Source organism: Lutjanus erythropterus, chromosome 2 (assembly GCF_056507025.1).
Source record: "Lutjanus erythropterus isolate fLutEry1 chromosome 2, fLutEry1.hap2, whole genome shotgun sequence".
NCBI lineage: Eukaryota > Metazoa > Chordata > Actinopteri > Lutjaniformes > Lutjanidae > Lutjanus > Lutjanus erythropterus.
Window position 1 is genome coordinate 37,983,136 of NC_139318.1, and position 26,289 is coordinate 38,009,424.

Sequence of the window (26,289 nt, forward strand, 5' to 3'; positions counted from 1 at the left end):
GTTTTTATGAATAACATTACATCTTATTTGTTTGATGGCGTGGTGGAATCAAAGTACATGTTGGGAACCACCAGAGCAATGGATGTGATGAATATCATTGTTTTCATGGTTCGCTTTCAACTTGTTTCCATGAAAGCAGCTCATTATGCAGAATTATAGCTTTCACAAAGGCACAGCCTTGGACATTTACAAGAAAGCCCTTTTCTCGAGATCAAGAACAGGTCTCAGAGGGTTCAAATACTGCTGACAGCGACAAGACGAAGGAAGGAGATGGGAAGAGAGGGAGAAGGGGAGAGAAAGGGGAGGAGAAGGAGGCGGGAGTCAGTGCCCAGACCCCTGAATGAAATCAAAGCTCCATACAAAACTCCTCTGATTAGCGTTGTGGAATTAATCTCCTCCAGCTCCTCTGCTCTCGTGGGATTCTGAAAACCTGAATGGTGACTACAGCACAGCTCTGGCTGCCTGCCTATCACCTATTTACACTGCAAACATGGTTGTAGATAATCAAGGAGCCAACTTTCAGTAAATCTATATCGGTGCTGCTCACCACCTTGTGGGTTTCATAGTTAGTCAAAGGCCAATTAGACAAATATCTCGCTAATTTCATGTAGGATCTATTTTCTTTTTGCAGTAGAATCTACCAAAACTACTTTTTTCCTACTAGAAAGAAAATAGTTTCTACATGAAACTGCTCACAACAAGGTTTGCGGATTTTCTTGAGTAACCGGGTCATGATTTTTGGAGAGAGACACTGGTTTTGAATTTCTCAAATGTAAATTTTTGGGTCTTTGAGAACCACAAGCAGAGTGCCATTTTGTCCCATTATATTGGAGAGACGGTAAACATCTCTACGGCCATTATCTCCTACTTAGATGGATAAATAGCACTACAGGCCAGGGGTAAAATATGTATTTTTAATTTAGGGCTGAACTGTCCGTTTAATAAGGAAAGTACGTGCAAAAATATTTCCTTTCTTGACATTTTGTGCATTTATTTATGGGACCTCAAGTAGCAAACTTGCAGCTCTCACACCTCCCAGCTGAAGCGCAACACACACCTGTGTGAATATATCGTCAGTTGCTGTGTTGATGGCAGCCAGTTGTAAAGTTTTAGCATGTATCTCCCAACCCTAGTCTAAGGCTGGAGATACACTTGTTGTCTCACTTATCCTGCATTTGTTTAGAGTGATGGTCGTGTACGTCCTCATAAATTAACACTACATGAATACAAACACATGGTTAAGCAGCAAGTATATCTCCAGCCTAAATGTGTCTGTTATGGGAGGCAAAGTCAGATGGTTCATCAGTTGCTTTCTCTTTCTACAGTCCACCTACCGCCTTGGTGCACTGCACGTCCTTTCCCAGCAGCCAGTGCAGCTCCAGGTTCCCCTCTCCCTGGTAGCAGGACTGCAGCCGCTCCTTGATGCGCATGTTGATGTCTTGGATGGTGAAGACGCAGAGGGCAGAGTGATCTGGAGGGTCGTGGCACTGCTTCTGTCCTTTGGAGAACACGGCAAAGAGGACGTCCTCCTGGGCACTGATGTTGAGCGACTGTGCCAGAACCCTGCCAGCTTTGGACAGGTAAGCCGCCTGCAGCAGACGGTACTCCTCGCCTCTGTGTACGCACCCCACAGGAAGTGACACATACGAGTGGAACTTCTTGTCACCTTTGCAGAGGCGGATGATGCGAGAGGTGTAAAACAGATCGCCGGGGGAGCTGCCAGCTGGCATCCCGTTTTCAGGCGTCTCCGGCTGGACGGTCATGAAGTACACGAAGTTGCCGCTGGCGAAGCCGTAGATGTAGTAGATGTCAAAATGCGGAACGAGAGCAAGCGTGTCAGAGGGGATTTTAATGAGAGAGGAAACAAAGTCAGTGTGAAGCTCATAGTCCAGCATGGCAGAGGATTCTGGGTCGCGAGGCAGCTTGCGGCTGGAGATCGTTGGGAAGTAGTCCTGTTTACCACCAACAGCTGTGCCGATGTATAGAGTCGCATCCTGACCCTGCGAGGGCACGACGACCCCGTACATCGTCCCTGTCTGGTTGTCACTGGACAGGTAGTGTTCTTTCTTGTGTGTGGGCTCCACAAGGATGAACAAGTCGTCCAGCCTCATCAGCTTGCAGACACCCTGGTACAGACTGCCGCAGGCCAGCAGCCGGTTGTGAGAGTAGTCGATGAGCAACAGTTTGTTAACATTGTCAGTGGAGGCGAGAGGCTCAGAGCAGGGCTGGACGATTAGTGGAGGATAACATGCTTTGTTGTCATACTCTGGCCCTGTATCGTGGGATACCAGGAGGGTGAGATTGGCTGACAACTTATAGATTCGGTTGACAGCTCCGACGTACAGAGCCCCAGTGGACTGATGCACAGTCAGGTGGTTGAGTGACCACTCCCTCCGCTCTGATTGGAAGGTGTTCAGAGTCTGTCCAACAGTTGTCTTTTGATTCACAGAGATTAGAGTCAATAGCCACAGTGCCAGGGGCCATGACATGACCTTAAGAGGACCGTGACCTTTAGTGAGGCCGCAGTAAGTCCATCCTTTATCCAAGCACGTTCCCATCCCCGCGGGGCTCCGAAAAATACCGAGCTCAGACAAAACACCAGGGATCGTGTGTCAGCAAGGAGCAGAAAAAGATGAGCTGAAGTGTGTTCTTGTGATCTTCACATATTTCTGAAAAGAGAAAAAAGAGATATTTGTTTTAAGCTCAAAAGATCCTTGATTCCTTCGAGAGTGAAAAACTGCTTTCAGACTATCATTAGACACTTCATCTAAAAACCTAGAAATATATGTGCTTGTTTTCCCCTCTATCTCTGCTTAGTCAGACACATGAGACATCAAAGAAACAAGTAATCATTTGTTCAAACTGTCTCCCCATATTTACTAGCCCAAGAGATGGTCCAATATTCCCCCTATCAACAGGGGGGCTCATTATATTCGCCTCTCTGTAAGAAAGAACTAACTGTGGCCTATTACTTGAACAAAGCAGTGACACACAGTAGCAGTGCCTTCCCTCTGTTTGGGTGGCTAATTAAATGATCCAAATGTATTAATTATGCGTCCATATTTTGGGCTCCCTGTTTTCCTTTCTCCCCTCCGCCTTGTTCGTTTAAATGGTTGAATCCAGGAGGAATTAATCACTCTCCACTGCGGCCGACATTCCTAAATTAATCAGGCTTTTTCCAGGGATGGCAGGGAGTCATTAGAGATTCAGAGCAAGCCAGCATCAACCCTCACACTTCCCTGTTTAATTTCATTAGCATATTTTATGTAGATATTTCAAGGGGACAAACAACGTCCCTCAGACACATGACGGACTGTAGGATGGATGAGTTAGACACATGACAAAGGATGTTTGATGTGTTTGTTGTTTCAGTTTGATGTCAGGTGGTTCTCAAACAGATGAGACAAAATAACCTAATTTGGGACAGAAAAAAATGTTTTTTTTTGTTTTATATCAAAATAAAAACGGATGCTGTTAGTGAAGGCAACACAAGGATTACAGATAAAGTGGCTTCACATACGCCGTTACTTCATCGAAGTCCATTAATGGAGTCATAAAACTGCCTGCAAAGGAGAACAAACCATAAATTAAGACACCTACATCACCCTAAATCCTGTCTGTATGCCACCAGAAGCCTCTTCAATCTGGCTTCCAAAGGCTGTTTCCCTTCATCCTCTTCTCCAGTATCACAGGGAGAAGTTAGCCTTCAGGGCTTTCTGCCAGCAGGGCCAGGCCTGGAATTTTGGTGGCCCTAAACAAGATTTTGTTTGTGGCCCCCACTGGTTTTCCAGTGATGAGGATGGTTGTGGACTTAAACAATCACAGAGAGTGTTTATACCAGTAGCTAGCCCTGTCTTTCTGCCAGAAAGCCTTTCTAACACATGGTTAGCAGTCTATTTAACCCAACGATCTTTTTATAGACCTTACCAAGTAGTTTTGTTGTTCAAACCTTACCAAACTTCAGCAAAAAATCAGAATACTGATTTTTTAACAATCAAGATGTCAAAGTCATATTACTCAACAAAAAGCGTCACACTGGAGTCAAATCTCAGTGTCTTAGGTGGAAGTCATCTGCTTATCAACTCATTCTTCCACCATAGCACAATCCAGGTATGGACTTTTTCACTCTTTTTACTGACTTCCTTTCTGCCAGAAAGCCCTTCTGGCAAAGATTATAGTACCACAAGCCTTTGTAACATGGAACAATCTATTTTAACTCAAACTGTGGTCTTTTCCTAAACTTAAACAAGTTATTTTGGTGAAGAAAGAACGAAAGAAAGAAGACTGGTTGCTCTTAGAAAATCTTAGAAAAGATCTTAGAAAACAGGGAAAAGTACAGGATAATCAGAGGAAGACAGTATTGACTTTGTTGCTATTTTTACTGTGTCACCTGACTTCCTAAAGCCCTTGCCAGAAAGCCCTTTCTGCCAGAAAGCTTTCTGGGCATTCTGACAGGAAGATTTCTGCCAGAAAGGGCATTCTGACATAAAGTCTAAATGCTAACATTCCCCATGTGTTCTCCAGTACCACATCAGCAGCCCCTCCACACTCTTCAAATAATTTTTCCTTCTTTTAAAAATCATTCAACCCCCCTCAGTGAAATCCCTCTAAATTTCCTCCAAAGATATCCTGCCAACTGCAAGAAGGCTTTAAGCTCAAAGGCAACTGTCTTTTTTGGCATGAGCTGAGGTAAACAGGGTGTTTTCTCAGTGAGACTTCCTGGTATAAGTAAAGGTTAAATGAAGACAGCCATGTCAGATCCTAATGGGGGGGGGGTCATGACGGGGTGGGTGCTCTCCATTGGCTGACTAACAGGACGTCCGGCTGAGTTGAGCGGCAGCCAGGGATGGAGCGGATGGACTGACACTGAGCTGGCTGGGCCGACTCCAGCTCCACTCCAGCATCTCCTGTCCATCTGTCCCCACCACGCTCACACCAGGGGAGAAGTCACTCGAGTGTCTCGACCTACTCTGCTCAATTTGGCAAGGGCCGTGTGAGCAAGTCGACCAGTAATTGGCCACCAAAGAGTAACATCTGCCACACGCTGTATTGCTGAATTTAAATCTGAAGTTCAGTGTTTGTTTTTCTTTATTTACAATACCTGATATTTACTCATAGCTGTTTAAAGAATCATTCATCACGCTCTGCTCATCTTTATCTTCATCTATCTCCTCTTTAAATGTTAGATGACAGAAGCTTCTTTCCTGTCCTTGACCGTTTTTTCCCCCGACTGGACACAAAAACTGTGTTTGCTTTTATTAGTTCTCAGAAAATTGAGATTTGGCAGGACATGTTGGCTCTAATATTTACAGCTTCTTTATTTTGTGCAAAATGGTGTCCAGCAAATTCCTACTGAAAATCCCTCAAATCATCTGCTTTGCAAGCTGATGAGTCCTTGAACCAGTTTCTGTGTTGATGTAACCACCATTTTCAATCATTTGTCCTTTTTATGTGAAAAACGCTATGAAAAGAGTATTTAGGCGTTTTGAAATGTCAGAGGAAGCGGTGACGGCCTGTGGGTAAACTGAAATACAAACTCTTTGCAGCAGCATTCATGTGTTTGTTTTCAGTGGACCAAATTGCCTAAACCAGCGGTCAGTAGAAACCTTTACTCCCCGGAGTGCAAACCTTTTTCTCAATCTTTCTACTGCTTTTTTGAAGTAGGCTTTTTACTGTGAATGGGAATGCTGGAATGGGATGTAATGCATTACAGAGCTGTTTGAAAGTGGGCGGGATAGATCACAAAAATCTGACTCAGTTCTTTGTGCAGATTCTTGAGCTGCCACAAAAAGGAGCAGACGAGTGATTTTGTGTTTACTAGTTTCACTGAGGGCTCTCTCTACTACCAGAACCCATTACTTTGAATTTCTCATGTTCAAATCACACTTCAGACTTCCAGGTAGAGACCTTCAGTGTCATTTGCGCTGTAATTTTATCAGAAGCGTTGTTCTTTTCTCAACTAGGAGTGATTAATAAGACGGCACTCTTGAGGTCCAACAGCAAATAGCAGGCGAAATGATATTTGCAAAGCCAGGTTTGAGTCCGGCGTGACCTTAAACAACAGACACCAGCAGTGCCACCCAGAGGTTAATCAGTGTTGAGAGTCTCCAGTCAAACCCTCCGAGGAATCACAAAACAGGGGGAAAAACAAGAAGAGAAAATAGGAAGTGCTGGTGGCAAACGAAGCCGGGCAGGCATGCAGGCAAGCAGCAGCCTCATCGTTTCATCCATTTCTGCTCTCCCGGCTTTAGTCACGTCTAAGGCGTGCAGTCATGCTGCTCAGTGTTTACCCTGGATTATAGAGACAACTCTTTGCCCTGCGCAGTCCTCCCCGCTGAATTCTCCGCCTCGCCACTCAGACACGCTCCAGCCCAGACGTGACTCATTCACACTCGCACACAGGAACAAGGTTTGCAGAGGCCTCTGGGGACGCGAGCTCTCAGCAGGCACCAATCACAGTGCAGAAGAGGGAGAAGCCGGCCTCTCGTGCTCCACAAACACGACCCTTTGACCTGGATCGAGATCAGTGGAACCAAATCCATCCTTTGGGTTCAGCTTTTATTGGGGTGAAATGCTGTCATAGCGTCTGTAGCGCCCCGTTAGGCATGATTCATGGGACAGAAGGGATGGTTAGCTTTTTTCTTGCACTTGTTTGTTTGACCCATCTGCCATGAGAGATGAACTTAAATGTTCATAGGGGATATTTCTTTGTTAGGTTGCCCATGTGCATCGTTTTCACTGCTCTCACAAGTTGGATAGCATGAAGTTGTGTTTGTCAGTGACTAAGAAACATTTTTCTTGTGGTAAATTCTCAAGTTGTTGTAAGTTTTGTGAAAATTTGAAGTAGCTGTCTGAATAATACCACTGATGGTGCAGTGGCTGATATGACTTGATGTTTTAAGGCTTTCACTGATGTACAATATAAATGTAGATGCACATTTTCTACAAAGTAACAGCATAAATTCTCAAATAGTGTAAACATATGATGATCGTATAGAATATGAAGCACTGCTAAAAAAAACTACCCAACAGTATTTAAAGTAGGGATGGGAAATATATATAATAATATGTGATATAATATCAATATACAGTGCTGCTTTTGAGTTCATTATGAGATTTTTGGTGAATTTTCTTGCATAGTGGAGATTGCACCTTTGTAGGCAGACACTTTAATGGTTCATAAAAATAAAAAAGGGGGGGAAACATGTTTTTCCTCTTGCCTCTAGTGCTGTTCATCCATCTAGATTGTTTAGGTGTGAGGTGCTGGGTTATGGAGAGTTATGCAGAGATGTCTGTCTTCTCTAAAACATAATGGAACTAGACGGCACTCAGCTTGTATGATGTATGATGTGCATCATGACCCGATTACTCAAGGCTCTGAAACAGTAAACTTTTACAAGTATTTTTAATAATTATAAATAACCATGAAAACAAAAATGCAAATAGGAGTATATATATGTATTACGAGAAAGGATCAAATATACATTAAATGCTGCCTATAAAGGTAAAGAGTAAAAACAATCTGCATTATGTTCTGTTAACTTCATATAGGTGCATTTCACACAGCATATATGCAGATATCGATATAGACCAATTAGCTGTGATACAGTAGGCCAATCTCAGGTCAATAATACTGCTCAATTGATATATCAGTCAGTACCAAACTACAACTACCAACCATATTACTGTGCTGAAAGCAGTGTAGGATGTAGACATTAACGGCATCCTCCGTGGCTGAGCTGTAACGTTAGCACCACTGAGCTAGCTGGCGTGGTGATCCGGTTAGCAGGTGCAATACGGTAGAGCCTGACCGATTTTTGTATTTGATAAGCTGAGTTTCATCAAGTTCCATTATATCAGAGAGAAAGCAACTCACACCAAAACAGCAGATAAATAGCACCACCTTGTTTTTATTGTGAACTTGCAATCAATAATATCAAAAATCACAACTATCTGCGTTCTTGAAGCGTTCACATTTTGGAAATATTACATTTTTAAACACTGGCAATAAGATTGCACAACGTGATCTTTTCACTTTAAAAGAAAGACAGATTTTGCACAAACAGCACGGTGCTCCAGTTCATCCTGTTTAAGTTTTGGATTATAGATTCGTGTGAGATCAGGAACACTGTCAACAAACAATGCCACGATCTGTCTAAAGGTCAGGAGAAGCTTCTCTGCTCTCACACTTAGTCAACAATGGGAGTCATTGTCACTCGCATCAGAGGTGATAAAAACATTTTTTGTTGTTGTTGTTGCTGCTGCTGTTGTTTTTTGTGGCCTAGATTTATAAGACTGCACAAAAGCAATAACGGTGTAAGACTACAGGGGCGGAAAAGTGTCTGAACTACAATAGTCATAACAGATTCCGTCCTCATGATTACAAGCCGGTCGGGCAGAGACACACAGGGTTTATGTGTCAGTGCACTCTTAGAAATAAGGGTTTCACAAGGGTTCTTCCTGAAGGGTTGAAAATCTACCTAGAACCAATTTGCTTCTGAAGAACTCTTTTTTGAAGAGTTTGTCAAGAGTTCTTTGTAAGACTAAGAGCCCCGTTATGAACACTTTACAGCCAACAAACCCTTTTTAGAAGTATGAGTTCTTAAGGATTGTTTAAATCCTTAAAGAGGGGTTCAACAAGGGTTTTTTTTTTTTGTACAAAATATAAATGGGTTCCTCGCAGAACCCCTTGGGTGGATTCAAGACCCCCTGTGTTCTAGATAAAGCCCTGGGAATATAAAAAGGTTCTTGGCAGACATCCCTGGGTGAGTACTAGATAAAAGCCTCGGAATGTAAAAGTTTATCAGTAGAACCCCCTGGGTGGGTTCTTGTTGGCAAGTTGAAAGGGTTTGAATAGAACCTCTAGATGGGGTTTTGGGTGGAACCATTATGCCATAGAAGGGTTCTTTGTACAACCTCTCACTCTGGGTTCTGAGTGATTCTTTGCACAGATGGTTCTAGGTTTAACCCTTTATGTTAGGTTCTTGGTAGAATCTTCTGAAAGAGTTCCAAATGGTACTTTGTGTCGCTGCTGATGGAAGTTGAAAGTCAGTTTATGAAGTTCCTTCTTGGAGATCATTTCAGATTTTTGGCTGCAGCACATTGTGGTGACGTTCTGCACAATGTTTGCGTTTACAGTATATAAAGTCAGATGGCCTGATGGGATACTTTTGTCTGGGGTTTCCTGCAAACACACAGGGACGAGACATTGGGGGGAGGGCCAGCATTGTACACATTACACATGAATGAGCTGGGAGGGCGCCAGCCGCAACATAACTTGACTTCCAAATGAATAAATGAAGGCAATTAGTAGATCTGTTTACAATGTTGTGGAGACAGAAGTAGGTCAAACGTGGCGGAGACAGGAGGGAGGAGGGAGCCAGCAAGCCAGAGCCAGGGGCTGTCGCTGGTACCTACAGTGATGAGTCGGGGAATTAGGACATGAAAATGCCGTCTTTATTAACGATGACTTATAAATGAATGTCATAGTGAATCACGAGGGACCGGTGGGGTTTATTAGGAAAAGCAATGTTTTGTGATCAGTCCACCGTGTTTTATCTGTGGCTGCGTCGTGAAGGGGGCAGCCCAGGGCGTTTGACTCCGCCTCGCGAGGCCCCGGCCTTCACAGAAACGCAGACTGGAGCCTCGGAGGGCATAATGTGTAGCGTGGATGCTCACACTGCAGATACCCACAGGATATCTCCACTTTGATGCTACGCAGTGAAATTTTGTGACAGTTGGCCTGTGGTTAATTCTCATCATTATGTCCTACAATGTAAATTCAAACAGCAGTGCTTCCCCGAGACATCCCTCTCAGTCATGGGGGTAAAATCTCATAACGAGTATTTAGATTAATCATAGTAACACTTTGTGATGCTTGTATTCTCTGGAAACCAGTGTGCATTGATTTAAATTCACTTAAATTCATTGGCATCTCTCCTGGCATGTCTGAGGCACGAGTTTACATAAAAACATAAATGTTACGCTTTTGTTTTTGCCTGAATTATTCATGAGATTAAGTAAAAGATTCTGTATAGAAGATACAGAATCTTTTCTATTTCTCTCATTTTGTTCACACATTTGTTAAAATTTGTGTCAGTGAGTACTTCTCCTTTGCCAAGATAATCCATCTGCCTGACAGGAGTGACTTATAGAGATGCAGATTAAACAGCGTGGTTATAACAGGTGTGCTTTGGACTGGTCACAATAAAAGGCTACTCTAAAATGTGCAGTAAAAGACATTTACTAGGCACTGAACTCTGGCTATTTCACATAAGGCAATATATACTCTTTTTCCCCAGGAGGGCAAAGTCATGCCTGCCCTAATCTGTCTCTGATTTATATTTAATTTTATTATATATTTCATTTAATAGAGAAACATTTTTGCTGGTCTTCCCTCTGATGTCGCCTGGTTGCTCTGCTTCAACTTTCAGCTATTTTTACACTACAGAGTTTTCTGATGAACAGATTTCTATTTGTTGTTAGCAGCTACTAGCTTGCTAATTAGCTTTGAGACCTGTCTGGCCAGCAAGACTACAGCACCCAGCGCTTCTAAGCAACATCTTAGCACTGGAAATAGCACTGTGGTGCACTGGATTTAATGAACTTACTGTTTATCAGACCCTAACTGAAAATGATAGAGGCATCAGGAGCAGTGTTTCTCGGAACTGACTGCTGTACACAAGCACACACCTTATAATTGTATTTACTGATTTTGGTGATAGTGGATCATATTCTATTGATGAAATATTTTCTACTTTTCTTTCTGATGTTCTCCAGCCTCAGCTATTGGTGATTTATTGGTGAGTTCCCTGACGGACAAAGCTTTACTTGGTGTGAGCGGTGTGCTATTCTATCTGCAAACTGCTAGTTAGCTCAGTTATCCATGCTGCTGATTCTGCTCAGCCTGGGCGCTCAAACACCAGGGGAGTGCATGTCTGACTGGCAGTAGTAGTTAGCTACATTAGCAACAAGTAAAGATACCTGTCCAGCAGAATCTCTGTAAAACACTGAGAGTTGAGGGCATCAGCAGGAACACCAGAAAATATGACACCTTTCATTCATGTTGGATGTTTATGGTTAACATGTGCATCCGACATTGTAACATTATATATATGACAGAAAATAAGGAAAAGCATAATAGGTCTCCTTTAACAAATTTGTGAACCAAATTTGAGGGAAATAAAGCTTTTGTGTGCACAGAAGAAGTCTTACATCTTTTATTTCAGCTCATGAAAAATGTGAGCAAAAACAAAATTGTTGCATTTATATTTTTGTTTAGTATGTGTTACAAAAAGAAACCATAATTGCCTTTTTTTTCCATGATTGTTGTTTAGTTTATTGGTCAGCGCCGGTGTTGCACGCTTTAGGACTCTCCAGCCACACACTAATCTTGATGGTAGAGAGTGGAAGGTGTCTACGGGGAACAGTAAAACAACACTATGTCATCGCAACACGCTCTGCTCTTAATAACTGCAGGATGCTGCGAGGGACCCGGGCAGAGGCAAATGTGACATAGGGGACCAATTCCAACACATTGCCACAACACAGTCAGCAGCCTCCTCTGCAATGCATGCCATTATCTTAGGGCGTCCTGCATGCATTATACATGCAGATACAGTACTATATCTGAAATTGCTGTTAAGAGCAGGGACCAGATGAAGGGCACTGCTGCCACAGTCAGATTTAACCATGCATGCCTTTCTCCTCCCTTCCCTCTTCTCAGCTCTGTCTCCTCTTCCATAAATCTCATTGTCGGTCTTCCCTGGTTAATGGTGACCTCAAGCAGACTCCTCTCCACTGCTGAAGCCCTCGCGTTGCATATGTGATGAGCATAAAGGGGAAAGTCAAAGTGACCTCCAGCACTGTGATGAAAACCCATGCAGCTCAAGTGCAATAGAGGGTCTTCTATAATTCAGCGACCGCAGAAGAAGACAGACCGAGCTGCATTTTCTTTGGAGGGAGCCACACAGCAGCATGTGCGTGTGAGCCATGCTGCTGCAGCGGCTGACCGGCACCCCTCGTCCTTAATGTCGCTTAAGTGCAAGAAGAAGGAGAAGAAGGGGTAAACAGAGGAGTCCGCCCCGACGGAGGCTCGGAGTGATGTGTGGACGGTGCAGCTGAGGGGAATGGAGAATGAGGGTGGTGAAATGTGAGCTCTACTCTCTCTAGCCCAGAGACAAGCAGATAACAGCTCTCCAGTTGTGTTTCTCTGTACTGTAAGAGCCCTCTCTCTCTCTTAGCCATTTTTATTTGGCTCAGTAACTACCAGCCTGATATTCCGCCTCCAGCATGGCTGTAATTTTATTGTCTGCCACCATCTTCCTGTCTTTTTTTGTCTGAGTTGACATTGCTCTTTCTGTAAAACAGATCTGTACTGGTTGCACTTTACATTACAGTACACTAATAAGACAAGTAAGCGAAAAATAATGTCTTCTTTATTAGACAGTATTAGACATATATTAGACTTTCATGGAGGGTAACTAGGGACACATTACAACAGAACTGTACTGTAAACTTAAGTGTATTATTTCCCACTGTCAGAAGCTTGATAGACTTTATTAGAGCGTTAATAGAGATCAATTACAACACAGCTGTACTGTAAACCACAGTGTTTTGGACCCTTGTTAGACTTTATTGGGGTGCACTTTGGGTCACATTCCAACAGAACTGTGCTGTTAACTAAAATATTTTATTTCCCAATGTTAGACCCTTATTAAACTTTCTTAGGGGGTAATTAGGGATCTATTAGGGAATAAAGTATTATTTCCCACTCTAAGACCATTACGAGCCTTTATTAGAGGGTCAGACTAGGGACACATTACAACAGAACTGTACTGTAAACTAAAGTGTATTGGACCCTCACTTCACCTCACTCACACACACTTAGACTTCATTAGAGAGAAATTCAGAACACATTACTACAGAACTGCACTGCAAACTAAAGTGAAATCACATAATGGGGAAGTAGCAGACTACTTCCCCATTTAAAAACAATATGTGAAACAGATTTACTGAGGTAGAGGAATATTTTGCCTATGGGTGACAGTGGGAAACGTTACATTTTAGTTTACAGTACAGTTCTTTTGTATTGTGTCTCAAATTACACTCCAAGAAAGTCTAATAAAAGGTCTAGTACTGTCTAATAAAGAACACATTTGATACAAAGCATGGTTTCCTATGGCATATTATTGTACTGTAAAATAAAGTGTGTCCGCTATATTTCTGCTCAGACTGGTTCAGTTAAAGATGTGCAGGGCTATACTGCTTTTGCATGCATAAAACATGGAGACCTGACAGGGAAAATGCATCGCATTTGGCAGAGACCACCAGACCCCAGCGAGTGTTTGTATGAATGAGAAAAATAATCAAACACAGTGATGCAGAGCATCCATGTGAAGCTGTGAAGCACATATGTCCATAATTCCCACACCACTGCACACAGAAATCAAAGAACTTATTCCAAAGAAGCCTGTATGTTTCCTCGGCATCCCTCCCTCTTCGCCCATATGGCTTCATGGGGTGGAGGATGCCAAGGTTGGAGGTATCTGGCACGAATAATTACGATCAAAGAAATTACAATGCAAAAGGAACAGCTGCTACCTCCACTGCTGACAAATCACTGTGAGCAAGAGGAGACAGCAAGAGATGGCGAGCGAGGCAAAGAGAAACAGGAAAGAGGAGGAGAGATGCTGCATGTTCTACCATTCAACAACTTTCTCTCTAAGTATCTGCTGCTCCAAAACCCATTTAACATTTAATCCACAGTGCAAATAAGGCCTTTGGTAGCCATTCACCCAAAAGCTGTACAAATACAAGCATCTGCCCAGATTATCTCGGTCTGTCTCCGTGGTCGGCCCAGCCTGGCTTGTCCCTAATTCTAACCAACTCTGAAACTCTATCCCGTCTCCTAAGTCTGAATGCATAGAACATTTCTGAACGTTCAGAAATAGAAATCGCCTGGTTAAAAGTACAGCACCCAAGTGATGCAGAGGTCTACCAGGACCGCAAACACAGGTGAATTTCACTTTAATAGAAAATTCACTGGAAGGCAAATGGGACGCAGGGATGACACATACCAGGGAAAACAGTAAAGAATTTACAGCGAATACACAGCAGAGAACATTTCCCATCACTATAACCTGATCCTCAAATTAATATTGAAATCTCCAAGTCTATTAAATAAGTGCTGTCCCACCTGGTTTGCAGCTGCCAAAGGCTGAACACTGCAGAGGTATCAGATGTAGTCCAGGTGCTCTGGGCTTCTGGGACATGTTACAGACAGGAGTGGACAGTAGGGCTGAAACAGTACACTTAGTTCCTGATTCGATACTTGATTGCCAATTCGATATATTTTTCATTTTTATATTTTTCTGTTGAGATTCAATATTACAATTTATTGACTGCTTTTTTATAACACTGAATTAGCGCAGTAATGGGGGTTCTCATTTTGTGTTGTCATTGGGCTAACAGACTAAGTGCTACTTATTTGAATATATTAAAATAAATACAGTTAAGCAACCAATTCTTAAGCAAATCTTTTTTTTTAATCTCACCCCTCATGGACACTAATGACGTAAATGTACCTAAGTACATCTTGCACGTATCTGTGCTGTACTTGAGTAATAATTTTTGGGAAACTTATGACTTTTACTTTAGGCGCAGCTTTGAGTTCAGCGGATACTTTTTCTGTTCGCTTCCAAAATGCAGTCATCCCTAATTTTGTTTGGCACAGGCGGAAACCCGACAGAAATAGACGCCAGTATTTTTAACCAAGCCCATAAATTTGGTGGCCAGAGTACGTTTTAGATGGCCCAAATGTAAACAATACAGAAAAGGCAATTTTGTGCAACTTAACACAGCCTTCTTGGACACTTGTGTTCACTTTTCCCACGGACTGTGATGTGGCGTGATGTGGCCTGTGACGATTGTTTTTCAGATGAAAATTTGATTGAAACTTTTAGTGGAGTTGACCGCTGGTTTTAGGAAACTCATGACTGACTTTTTTTTCCCAAAGACCAATACACCAGGTGTCTTCTTGCCAAACTGTGGCCTTAACTGAATTGCTTCTCCCTTGTGACTTTCTCTGATGATCTTTGGGGAATGTTGTAACCTCCTTCTGTAATTCAGTTCACTTGGTTTGAATCAAGCACAAGATTTTTTTTTAATCCATGACCTTTTTACTTTCATGAATTCTTCATTCTTTAAAATTATTAAATTCCAGCAACTTAAAAGATTTAATGGGTGAATCACCCAAAACTGCACGTCATCCTCTTTGAAACTCTTTGAAGTTGCAGACTTTCTGTGAAGGGACTGATGAATGTGGAGATTGTTCAGAAGTTGCAGATATTATTATTTATTAAGAATTTCACCTACTTCTACTGACATGCCATGAAGGAAGTACTACAAAGATTTTATTTTCCAGAAATGGGAAATTATTTAAGTTGAAGTCGTTTGTTGAAATGGAGGGGAAAAGAAGGTTTTAAATGAAGTGACACAGATTTGCCATGGTTCTACTACATTAACACCAATTTCCATACATTTTCCGTGTCATATAACAATTTCTCCATGACCAGTATTTGCATTTCTATTCCTATACGAAATGGTCAAATTTAATTAAGAGCTAATTTGAATGTTCCAATGTATGAAATCAAAAATTATGTTTTTAACGGCTGGCACCACACAAACCTGACATGAAGGACCGAGAGGGAGGTTGGACATCAGAGGAACAGCTGGAAATAACAGTCTACAGCCAGTATATTTTCACATCCAACACGGCGAATTAAGGGTTTATTTCAACCAAACCAGAGCTGGTGATCGTTGGAGTGGTGGGAAAACGAACCAAGACAGTTTCGGTAAGTTTTATTTTGTTTCTGTTGAGTTTCAATGAAGTGTGTTTTACAATGGTTAAATGACAAGAGCAGTAAATCAGCTCTTTCTGGTTAAACAAAAAGCATCTTAGTCTTTAACGAAAAGGTCTATCTCTGTGGTGATTACTGATATAGTCATGATATAGTCCCTCCTTTCAAACTCTGGGTTCATTAGGTCACACCATCCAATAAATGAACAAAAAAAACTGTCCTAAATTGTCCTTATTAAACAGAAAAATGCAACTGTACATCTTCTGAATTCTCTCCAAAAGTTTCTCTCCAAACTAGATGAGCGTTACTTGCCTTGTTAACTCACACATAGTGCTACAATTATAAAGCACATTTCATTCAAACTCAGACAGAAATAAAATACAACTCACCAAAACAGTCTTGGCTCATCTTTCCACTTTTCCAGAAATCACCAACTCTGTTCTGGTCAAAATAAATCTTTAATTCACCGCATTAGATGTGAAAGTATTCTTGCTCTTCAGACTGTGTTCCTCCCACTCGTCCTCCAGCTCAGTGGGTGTGTACTGTGCAGCTGAATTTAAGTGCAACCCAGAGCAGTGTCTGTCACTCAGACCGTGACATTAGCAAACTGAAATGACAAAAGTTGCCCCAAAAAACAACTTGTGATGGATTTATCACAAATGGCTGATATTCACTATATCAATCATCCCTAGTGTAGATTGACATTGCAGCCTGTTTTGCAGCTGACAGCTGCAGCAGTCTCGCTCAATACTGGACCTGCTTTACAAATTGTTGTCCCCATTAATCACACACAAAATCATGGGGAAATGGGCAGAAAAATACTGAAGTTAAAGTTTTGAAGGGTACTCCAGCAGGGTATCATTGCCCCTCCATAAAGTTGGAGAACAGGTTCTAAAAAAAAAGTCAAAAATAGTCAAAATTGATGCGGCAGAGGCTGAAATATCTTGACTTTTGGTCCCTAATATGGGTTCTGCATCTGTCATGATGCAGCTGCAGGGCAGCCATTGGTAATTATTTTTACGATTGATTAATCTGCTGAATATTTTCACGATTAATCGATTAGTCCATAAAATGTGAAAAATTCTCATCACAATTTCCCAGAGCTCAAAGTGACGTCTTCAAACAGGTCTTATGTTGAACCAACAGTCCAAAACCCAAAGACTCCGAATTTACTATCATCAATGGCAAAGAAAAGCAGTCAGTCTTCACATTTAAGTAGCTGGAACCAGCAAATGATAAATGATATGCTTGAAAAATGACTGATTAAAATGATTCATAGATTATTAAAATAGTTGGCAACTAATTTTCATTAAATAAACTAATCGATTCATCTTTATTTAAACTTTCCCTGTCAGGTAAACATCTGTGTCTTTAAAACTGCAAATTCCAACTTTCCAAAGTGCCTCCAGAGCTCCAGAAAACAAACATTACACAACTGTTTTCACAAGCTGAGTAGCTCTTCTCGTGATTAAACTGATCTCAAGAGTGTACAATCACTGGAATGCCCCTTTAGGAAAAAAGAGATTACAAACTCCTCAAACTTAAAAGTCATGTGTCAATACATTGCCAAGAAAAAAAAAACAACACATGTGACACCCCTCAACTTTGTCTGTTGTTCTTTATGACCATATGCTGTCTGCTCACGCTGGTGCCAGAGAAAATCACGCAAAACACACACATCAGCAAAGTTATTGCACTGTTTGTATCAACAACGGTGTGACAATCTGGAGGCGATGCGCCATATTGCAAGACCGCAATCGCTGCATGCTGAGCGCTGCCAAAGCTGCCATCTGGCAGGTGAGCTGCACGCTTTCCACTTGTACCTCTCCTCCCTTTCACTCGTCTCCTCCACTGTTTGTCACCACCTCTCCCTCCGTCTCTGTCTGCTCCGGTCTTTATTAGTCTGTCTCACTCCCGCTACCTTTTCCACCCCTCTCTACCCCTGTTTCTCCACCTTTATATACACTCTTAGAAATATGGGCTCCAAAAGGGTTCTTCCTGAAGGGCTGAGGTTCTACCCAGAACCATTTGCTTTTGAGGAACCCTTTTTAAAAGAAAGGGTTTGTCAAGGGTTCTTTGTAAGACTTAGTTACATCAAGAACCCTTTTCATCCAGAGAAACATTTTGGGAAGAAAGATCTCTTCAAGGATTGCTGAAATTCTTCACTGAGTTCCTTTGAACTCTTTTGTCAAAGATTCTTAACACCATAATATAAAATGGTTCTAAAAAAAAGAGTGTGTTCTAGATAAAACCCCTGGAATTAGAAGGGTTCTTGGTAGAACCTCCTGGTCGGGTTCTGGATAAAATGCTTGGAATATAAAAAGGTACTTGGTAGAACCTCTTGGTGTGTTCTAGATAAAACCTTGGAATGTGAAAGTTTTCCGGGCAGAACCCTCTGGGTAGGTTCTAGATCAAACCCTCAGAATATCGAAATATTCCTTGTAGAACCCCTGGGTGTGTTCTAGATTAAACCCTTGGAATATAAAAAGGTTCTTGGTAGAACTCCCTGAGCGTGTTCTACATCAAACAAATATAAAGAGAATCAGTAGAAGCCCCTGGATGGGTTCTTGTCTGCAAAGGTAAAAGATGCAATGGTTCTGGCTAGAACCCCCAGATGGTTCTCTGTAGAGCCTCTTATTGGGAGTTCTGGGTGAAATATTTCACAGATGGTTCAAGGTGTAACCCTGTATGCTGGGTTCTGGGTAGAACTGTCAGGAAGGGTCCCAAGTGTGAAACCTTTATAAAAGATTTTACCAGGAGCCAAAAGGGGTTCTCCTGTGGAAACAAGCCAAACCAACCCCTGTATGGTTCTAGTTAGCACTTGCGTTTCTAAGAGTGTACCTGAACGCCACCTCCCTGCAGGCCTGGATCACACACTGAAACAAGAGGAAGCGTGAAGATTGAAAGAGGGATGAAGGAGAGGAAGAGTGAGGACAGCAGCGTAACGGTCGTGCTTGATGATCTGCAGTGTTTGTTCTCTCTTCCTCTTTCTTTCTTTCTTTCATTCTTTCTTTCGTTCTTTCTTTCTCCTGTCACTGTTGGTTTCATTTCACTGTTTGTGTCTCTTCTCATTTTGCTGTCTAGTGTATACACTCTTATGTAAAGACTCACTAGTAACAGTAGTAGCAATGCACACACATATAACATGCACATGTGTACAGACACACACACACACACACACACAATACACACACACACAATACACACACACACTGGGGGCTCTCCTTCCTCCTCGGGCTGTAGCATCTGAACAGTCGTGTTTAATCAGTGTCTCCGTGGGCAACAGGGGTAGCGGTGGGGAGAGGGGAGGGGCAGATGGGTGAGGGCTGGAGGTGGGGGGTCTCCAGCTCTAGCGTAGTAGCAGAGAGCTGCTGTGCACTCACACACCGTGTAATTGTGTTACATACACTAATTCGCCTGATGTAGTATTGCAGCGACTGCGCGTCGCCTTTGCCCCTGACCCACATCGCCGTGCTCCCTGATATTCAAATGACTCCAAAATCAATGTCACGCCTTGAACTGGTGGTCGTTTAAATCAAAAGCTGTTTTTCGCAGCTGTGGTAGAGTTGTGTTCCTGATTTCCTACTTTATTTTTCTGTCTTCTCAGACGTACAGTGTAGCTCATTAATCTCTGTAGAAGAGAAGATAACACTTAACTCCTTCTGGGGGAATCTGACAGAGACAGATGTTCTAAATTACTTCACCTACACTGGTCAGGCGTCGCCTTCAGGGTCAAAAGACTCCAAAATAATGCAGTTTCACCTGCAGCCCCAGTTGCCTTTACAAAAACTGGTAAAAATACAACACTCAGCAAACTGAAATCAATACAAAGAATCTAACAGAGACACATTTTTTATGCTTCATTCAGTTGGACATGTCCTTTTTTTGTCCAGTCTGACTCTACATTGTGGAAAACAGTATGAATATATGATCCTCACCCAGATAAGGAAAGACATTTTCTCTCTTAAACCCAGCAGTGTCAAGCCATTAAACCAATATCTTCCACAGTACCCTCTCTGCCTAAAATCAGCGAGTTGAAATCTGTTTGTGCCCCTCAAAGCACTGAAAAATTACATTTGAAAACATCAACAGCAACTCATCTTTCCAGAAATTGTGTCCAAGTTACACTGGATGAACCGCACACACCAGTTTCTTTACGAGTGCAAACGTTCTGCAGTTCCAGTGCAAACTGATCACAGTAGCTGCCTTTACATGGATCGTAATATTCCACTAATAATCAAATCAGAATAACAATCCCTCATGTAAACACCTCAATGTGAAGAGATTCACCCGATTCAACCCGATAGGAAGGACTTTTCTTCCAGAGTGGTATAAACCTTTGATAATCTCTTTAACAGGAAAATATTAGCATCTACTATGCATGTAAATGCTTAATCAGATTGTTTCTCTTTGGTTTGGATAAATAAATTCTTTCTGCGCATGTTTGCCCCATGTGGGGGTGACATCGGGTTAACGTAAATGGGTTTCTGAGAGGAACAGAAACATGGCAGCAGCAAAACAAAACAGGTCTGTTCTGCTATCATAAAAACACATCATTGAGGCAAATACTCACAAGATCACCAACTTCATAAAAGTTCATGGCTGAAAATAGTCTCCAACAAATGCTGTATTTACTCCTGTTTGACGAAGGTTTTCAGAAACCTAAGAAATTATTTTCTACTAACAGAATTTTTAAGAAACTCACTTGTGAACTGTTTTGAAAGATTTCTGTTATCAGAACCACAAAGTGCAGGGAAAGTTAGAAATTATTGAGAGACTGGAACACATAATTTGTTTTGGTCTTTTCCTGGGTTTTTTTTTTGACGGTAACAAAAATTTAAAAAATGCCAGCCTTAATCTTTAAAAGATTTGAGAATCGTTGAAAGCTTTGATGGTTAAAATGCTCAAAAAAAAAGTGAATTGTTCAAGCAAGCGATGAAATGTTCAAGCAAAGATGAACAAAACCGGAATCCACCGAAACATCAACCAAATCAAAAACTGCTGGAAAAGTTAACCTCGTCTTCATCTTCTGTTATATTTCAAGCGAAGTAGATGCTTCACAGCAGACAGCAAAACCATGTTGCACAAAGAAAAAGTTAGATGCCGATTAAAAGCTTTGGTATGTATGGAAACACACAAGTTTAATTGGATCACTGTATTCAGTGTCTTTGTAAACAAGTTGGAAAGAATGATTGCAATCAGGCTGGAGAAATATCGTCCATGTAACTGCAGCTAGTGAGGTCTATGAATTATCCAGAGTTAGCAGGACGTTGTTACTGAAAAGACAAATATCATTTAAACAAAAATTGTCATTGGTGTGACAGTACAGACTCAGCAGGTAAGACCAAAAGAATCCGCATGACTAGAAACCACAAAGAAAATTAGGGAGAAAATACAATAATAAAAAATACAAAAAGCCTACACACAAATACAAGAAGCCTACATAGGGTACATCAAAGATGGGAGGGGGAAGGTAGGCACTGAATGTTGCAGGAAAACAACAGTTGTCCCAGGCTGACCTTAGAATCACAGGATTCATACAAGGATAACGTGCTGAATAAAGAGTAAAGTACTAAATGATAAAGTCTTTTTGTATTTTGCATAGGGCTGGGTATTGTTAGAAATTTTCAGTACTGGTACCATGACTTTGTACCTTTAATAAAAAAGAAAATGACATTACACATTATGGTACAACTACTCATTTTACTCAGTTACTTTAACATTAGAAAGCCAGTCAGCCAGCATTATTAGATCTTTGTTCAAGTGTGCTCACTGATGCTGATGAGATTTATTCCTTACTCTCTTAGAAATAAGGGTTCCAATAAACAGTTCTTCCTGAGGGGCTGAGGTTCCATCCAGAACCATTTGCTTCTGAAGACTATGAAGAAAGGACTTGTCAAGGGTTAAGAACCTTTTTCATCCCAAGAACTCTTGTTGAAATCGGTGAAGGACTCTTTCATCAAGGTTTCTTTGCACCCCAGTATAGATGGGTTCTCGGTAAAACCCTCTGGGTGGGTTCTAGATAAAACCTTCGGTATATAAGTGGGTTCGCATGAGAAACCCCAGGATGGATTCTTGTTAGCACCCTTAGAAGGCCTTTTCCACCAACATGAAACTGGCTCCGTTCCAGTTTATGCACCTAAATTTAACCCGTTATGAGCATTTTCACCAAAAATAAATTGGTTCAGAACCTGAAAATTATGCTCCAGGCTGGAACCAGAAAATAGTAGGCTTTCCTTTGGAACCATAGTGGGCGTGTCATTTTCTGCAGGTAGTTGTGCACTGTGTAGCCCTCTGTTGATTACATCCTTGATTACAACAGTTCAGCTCAAATCTGGTGGAAACACAGGTTTGTTCACTAGATGGCACCAAGGTTCCAGGAGTCTTGAAAAAAACGGTTCAAAATCCGGCGCTAAGTTGGTGGAAAAGGAAGGGTTCTCTGCAGAACCTCTCATAGACGGTTTTGTGTGAAACCTCACAGACAGTTCTTGTCACAACTCTTTATGTTTGGTTCTTGGTAGAACTCTCTGAAACAATTCCAGGTGGAACCTTTACAAAAGGACCTACCAGGAGCCAAAAATGGTGCTCAAACGGGTGCAAGCTAAAGAACCCTTTATTGTTTCTGGTTAGCGCCGTTATTTCTAAGAGTGTAGGTATCTTTGGCTTTTTTTTTTTTTTTTTTTTTTTTTTTTTTGATACTTGATAGTATTGAAACGATTTGGTTGGTGCCATAAAAGTATCAAAGTTCAATACTTAGCCCTAATATTTGACAAAATGACCCTTTAAAATGGGTCCAGATTGTTAGATTGGTTAGCCCTCAGCCACATGACTGAAACTCCTCAAATGAACCGCAGATATCACAAACCAAACCTCTGTTTCATTCATTGCTGTCAAACGCAGCAGAGGAGAGAGACAGAACTAATGTGGAGATTCATTTAAATTCTAAAATTAGCAGGCAACTGATAAAGTGCCGGCGCGTATGACTGGCATGAACACGCCAGGAGAGAAGCCAATCTCTCTTCCTCTCCCTCCATGAGAGGCTTTACCCACTCTGGAGGGGCCAGGAGAATAAAAGCTAGTCCAACTGGCCGGCCAGATAAGCCGGACCAGAAAGAGTATACAGAGAGAAGAGGGGTTCATCTGGTTTGCATGAGGGGTGAGAGCCGTGAATCCAACAACCAACCCTCCACCGCCACCCAAACACACACACACACACACACACACACACACACACACACACACAGAAGGAAGGGGGGCTAGGATGCACTTGGTCAACAGCATTGTTGAGGTTGGCACTGCTACAGCTGTGTGTGCTTTAGTTCTTTCAGGCTCCATCTCAGCCGCCTGGCCAGCCTTATCAGCGTCCCAGCGGCTGCTGCTCTGCCAAGGCTGCACGGGCTCCGGCTGCAGGAGGCAGGAGGCAGGGCAGCAGAGGAGGAGTGACTATCACCACGCTCAGTACTTCACTCTATTCTCCTGATGACCACTGATCTAATGCGCTGCTCTGAATAATCCACATGTGTAAAAGAGTTGTGGACAAAATCTGGAACGCTTTGTCTGAAGTAGAGTGAAATTTATCCTCCTGATAATGAAATAATGTGCACCAAACCTGCACAGAGCTACTCTCTGATGGGCACTGAAGCTGAGGCATTTACAGTCAGCATCAGTCCACATCTGGTGGTTGTCACAGGTGGCCAGCAGAGGAATAATTTTATCATTTTCTCACATAACATTTTAAATAAGACATTGACCCAGAGTGCACAATGTCACTGGACGTCTTTCGCTGCGTCCGAGGTGCGTAAAGTCTCCCCAACTTTACCTTCCTGCTCACTGCTGGGCTGCACTACAGGCTGCTGCTAGTAAAGGATAGACTACTCACCTTGAAATAAGAGGAGACTCATTCATGAATAGCGCAGATCCGCTTATTTCGCTGGGATTTTTTGGAGGAACGTCCCGCTTCTTCAGTCAGTCAGTGGATCTCTGTGTGCGCGCGCTTGGACGCCAAATGCAACGAGATAAACTGCCGGTTAATTTATTTTACGCGCTGCTGCCGCGACGCACAGCCCGTAAAGTCATCTGGACAGCAGTGAGCATCTCCCCGCCTGTCAGCCGCTGAGAGAAGGAGCCGGTATGAAGTGACCCTCCCACCTCGTTCAGGGATTGATCATTTTCTGTAACAGGCAGCGGCTCTCTCTCCCTCTCTCCCTCTCTCCCTCCCCCCCTCCTCTCTCTCTCTCTCTCGGTGTGTGTGTGTGTGTGTGTGTGTGTGTGTGTGTGTGTGGATGTTCCGGTGCTACATGAAGTCACCCATCAGTTCACTTGCACCTCACGTACAGTGTGCGCTTTTAGACCCAACCTCCGTCGCGTCATCCTTTGGCACAACTTGAGCGCCTTGCAACACATTTCATGTCTTTGAGGCGGGTGGATTCTTCACAGTGTTTGTAGATTTATACATCAAGGAGGATAAGAATTAATGTTTTCTACAGTGGAGAAATTATCAATAGATTTACGACATGTATAGAAATGTATATGGAATTCAAATATATATACTAAGGACTGACTGATATTGGATTTCTGGGGTCGATACTGGAGTTCCAGTAGATATATTGCCCGATATTATTTTTACAGAATATAATATACAGTATAGAATATATATAACACATTTTTTGCAATGATCCCTCAAAAGTGGTTAACAGTTGTGACAAATATATGTAATAGAGAAAAAACAGCAACAATTAATGGATTATTAATTGATTATTATACTTATTATACTTCTGAAATCTGAATATTTTCCGGTTTATTTCTCCTTTATGACAGTACACTGAATATCTTTGCCTTTTGGACAAAACAAGACACATGAAGACGTCGTCTTTGGCTTTGGGAAACTGACTGACTGGCATTTTTCACCATTTTATAGACCAAACTAATCGATTAATCAAGAAAACAATCGACAGATTAATAGACAATGGAAATAATCACTAGTTGCAGCCCTAAATGGAGGTAGGACATTTTACAATTCAGCAACAAACTTTATTGTCCAAAATTATATCAGGGCACTCCAGGCACTTTAAGCAAATAAATAAATAAATAGAAATAAAAAAACAAATAGAGCAGTATGTATACATTTGTAGTACAGTGAATTAAGAAAAAGGATTGAATATACGTAGAATACTGCCTGTTTAACAAATACAAAAAAATTGCGTTCTGTTAAAAAAAACTGTTTTGTATATCGGACAACATATATGCCAACAGCAGCACAGAACAATATAACTGTGATATCCCAATATTGGGTCAATATATCAGTCGAGCTCTAATTTATACGTATAAAAACTGGACCCAGCCTTCCTGTTATCAGCAGCACACAGGATGAAGATAATGTCAGTGTCTATTTGTCAAATGATTGCTGTCTTCATGTATTTGTAAAATGACTGCCAGCATTCGTGTTCAGATGGATTGTATTTTTGGTTTGTTGTTGTACATTTTAGTCGAGCTGCAGCTGCAGCAGAGTTGATTGATAGATTAATTGTCAACAATTAAATGAATCACCAACTATTTTGATTATTGATTAATCATTTTTGCATCAGAAAAAAGTCTAAATTTTCTGATTTCAGCTTCTCAAATGTGAGTATTTTCTGGCTTCTGTGTTCTGCTATGACAGTAAACTGAATATCTGTAGGACTATTGGAAAAAACAGACATTTAAGGACGTCACCTTGGGCTTTGTGAAGCAACATTTTTCACTATTCTCTGACATTGTATGGACCGAACAACATTTATTCAAGAAGATGATTGACGCATTAATCAATGATCATTCATTGCAGCCCTGTGTATCCACATATATCCCCTGAAGTAAATGTAAAGATGTCTCTTGAAAGAGTGTGAAAGAAAATGAGCAGTTCACACGTCCAGTCAGGCAGATACAGACAGTCAGACCCATTTGAGTATTTATAAAGTAAGAAATACAACCATTCACACATTTCACAGTGAATTCATTTTATTTTCATTAAGAAAACCAGATAAATGCACTCAGCAGCAGGCACTCCAATTTTCCTTTGAAATACTGCCATCTGTAGTCTGCACGGCGCAACCACACATCTGTCTCACACAAAGCTGTGATACAGAGCCTTTGTTGTACAGAGGAAACCTCAGTATGAAAAGGATAATTCAGATTATTTAATGCGGTTCTTATCCGTGGTCAGTGTATTATCTACAGTAGATGACAGTCAGCACACATCCAGTCTGGAGAAGTGAAGAGGAGCACCAACAGAGAAGCTAAACAATGTCCTTCTGTGAACAAGGTCAGCAACAAAAGGTATTTTAGACACTTAAAAAAGATCCATTTAGAAAGATCAATATCAGTTTAAGTGTACACTATATTTAGAATATTTTCACTGCTTGACTTTGCCGTCAACCAGCTCAGGCAGTGGAAG

General features: G+C 41.7%; 1 protein-coding gene and 1 long non-coding RNA gene across 2 annotated transcripts in view; one reads left to right on the top strand and one right to left on the bottom strand.

Annotated features, from left to right (window-relative positions):
* LOC146332080 (uncharacterized) overlaps positions 1-1,457 on the top strand; it is a 156,832-nt gene extending 155,375 nt beyond the window's left edge. The window contains exon 4 of the long non-coding RNA XR_014772039.1: positions 1,326-1,457. This is a non-coding gene — a long non-coding RNA (uncharacterized LOC146332080). The remainder of the gene's footprint in view (positions 1-1,325) is intronic.
* Positions 1-24,062, bottom strand: part of LOC146332082 (plexin-A2-like) — a 127,192-nt gene extending 103,130 nt beyond the window's left edge. Inside the window, exons 1-2 of the mRNA XM_084738945.1 lie at positions 23,740-24,062; positions 1,335-2,669 (exon numbers count right to left, since the gene is read on the bottom strand). Coding sequence (XP_084595071.1) covers positions 1,335-2,558 — 1,224 coding nt within the window. The 5' untranslated portion in view covers positions 2,559-2,669; positions 23,740-24,062. The remainder of the gene's footprint in view (positions 1-1,334; positions 2,670-23,739) is intronic.
* Positions 24,063-26,289: the final 2,227 nt, after the last annotated feature.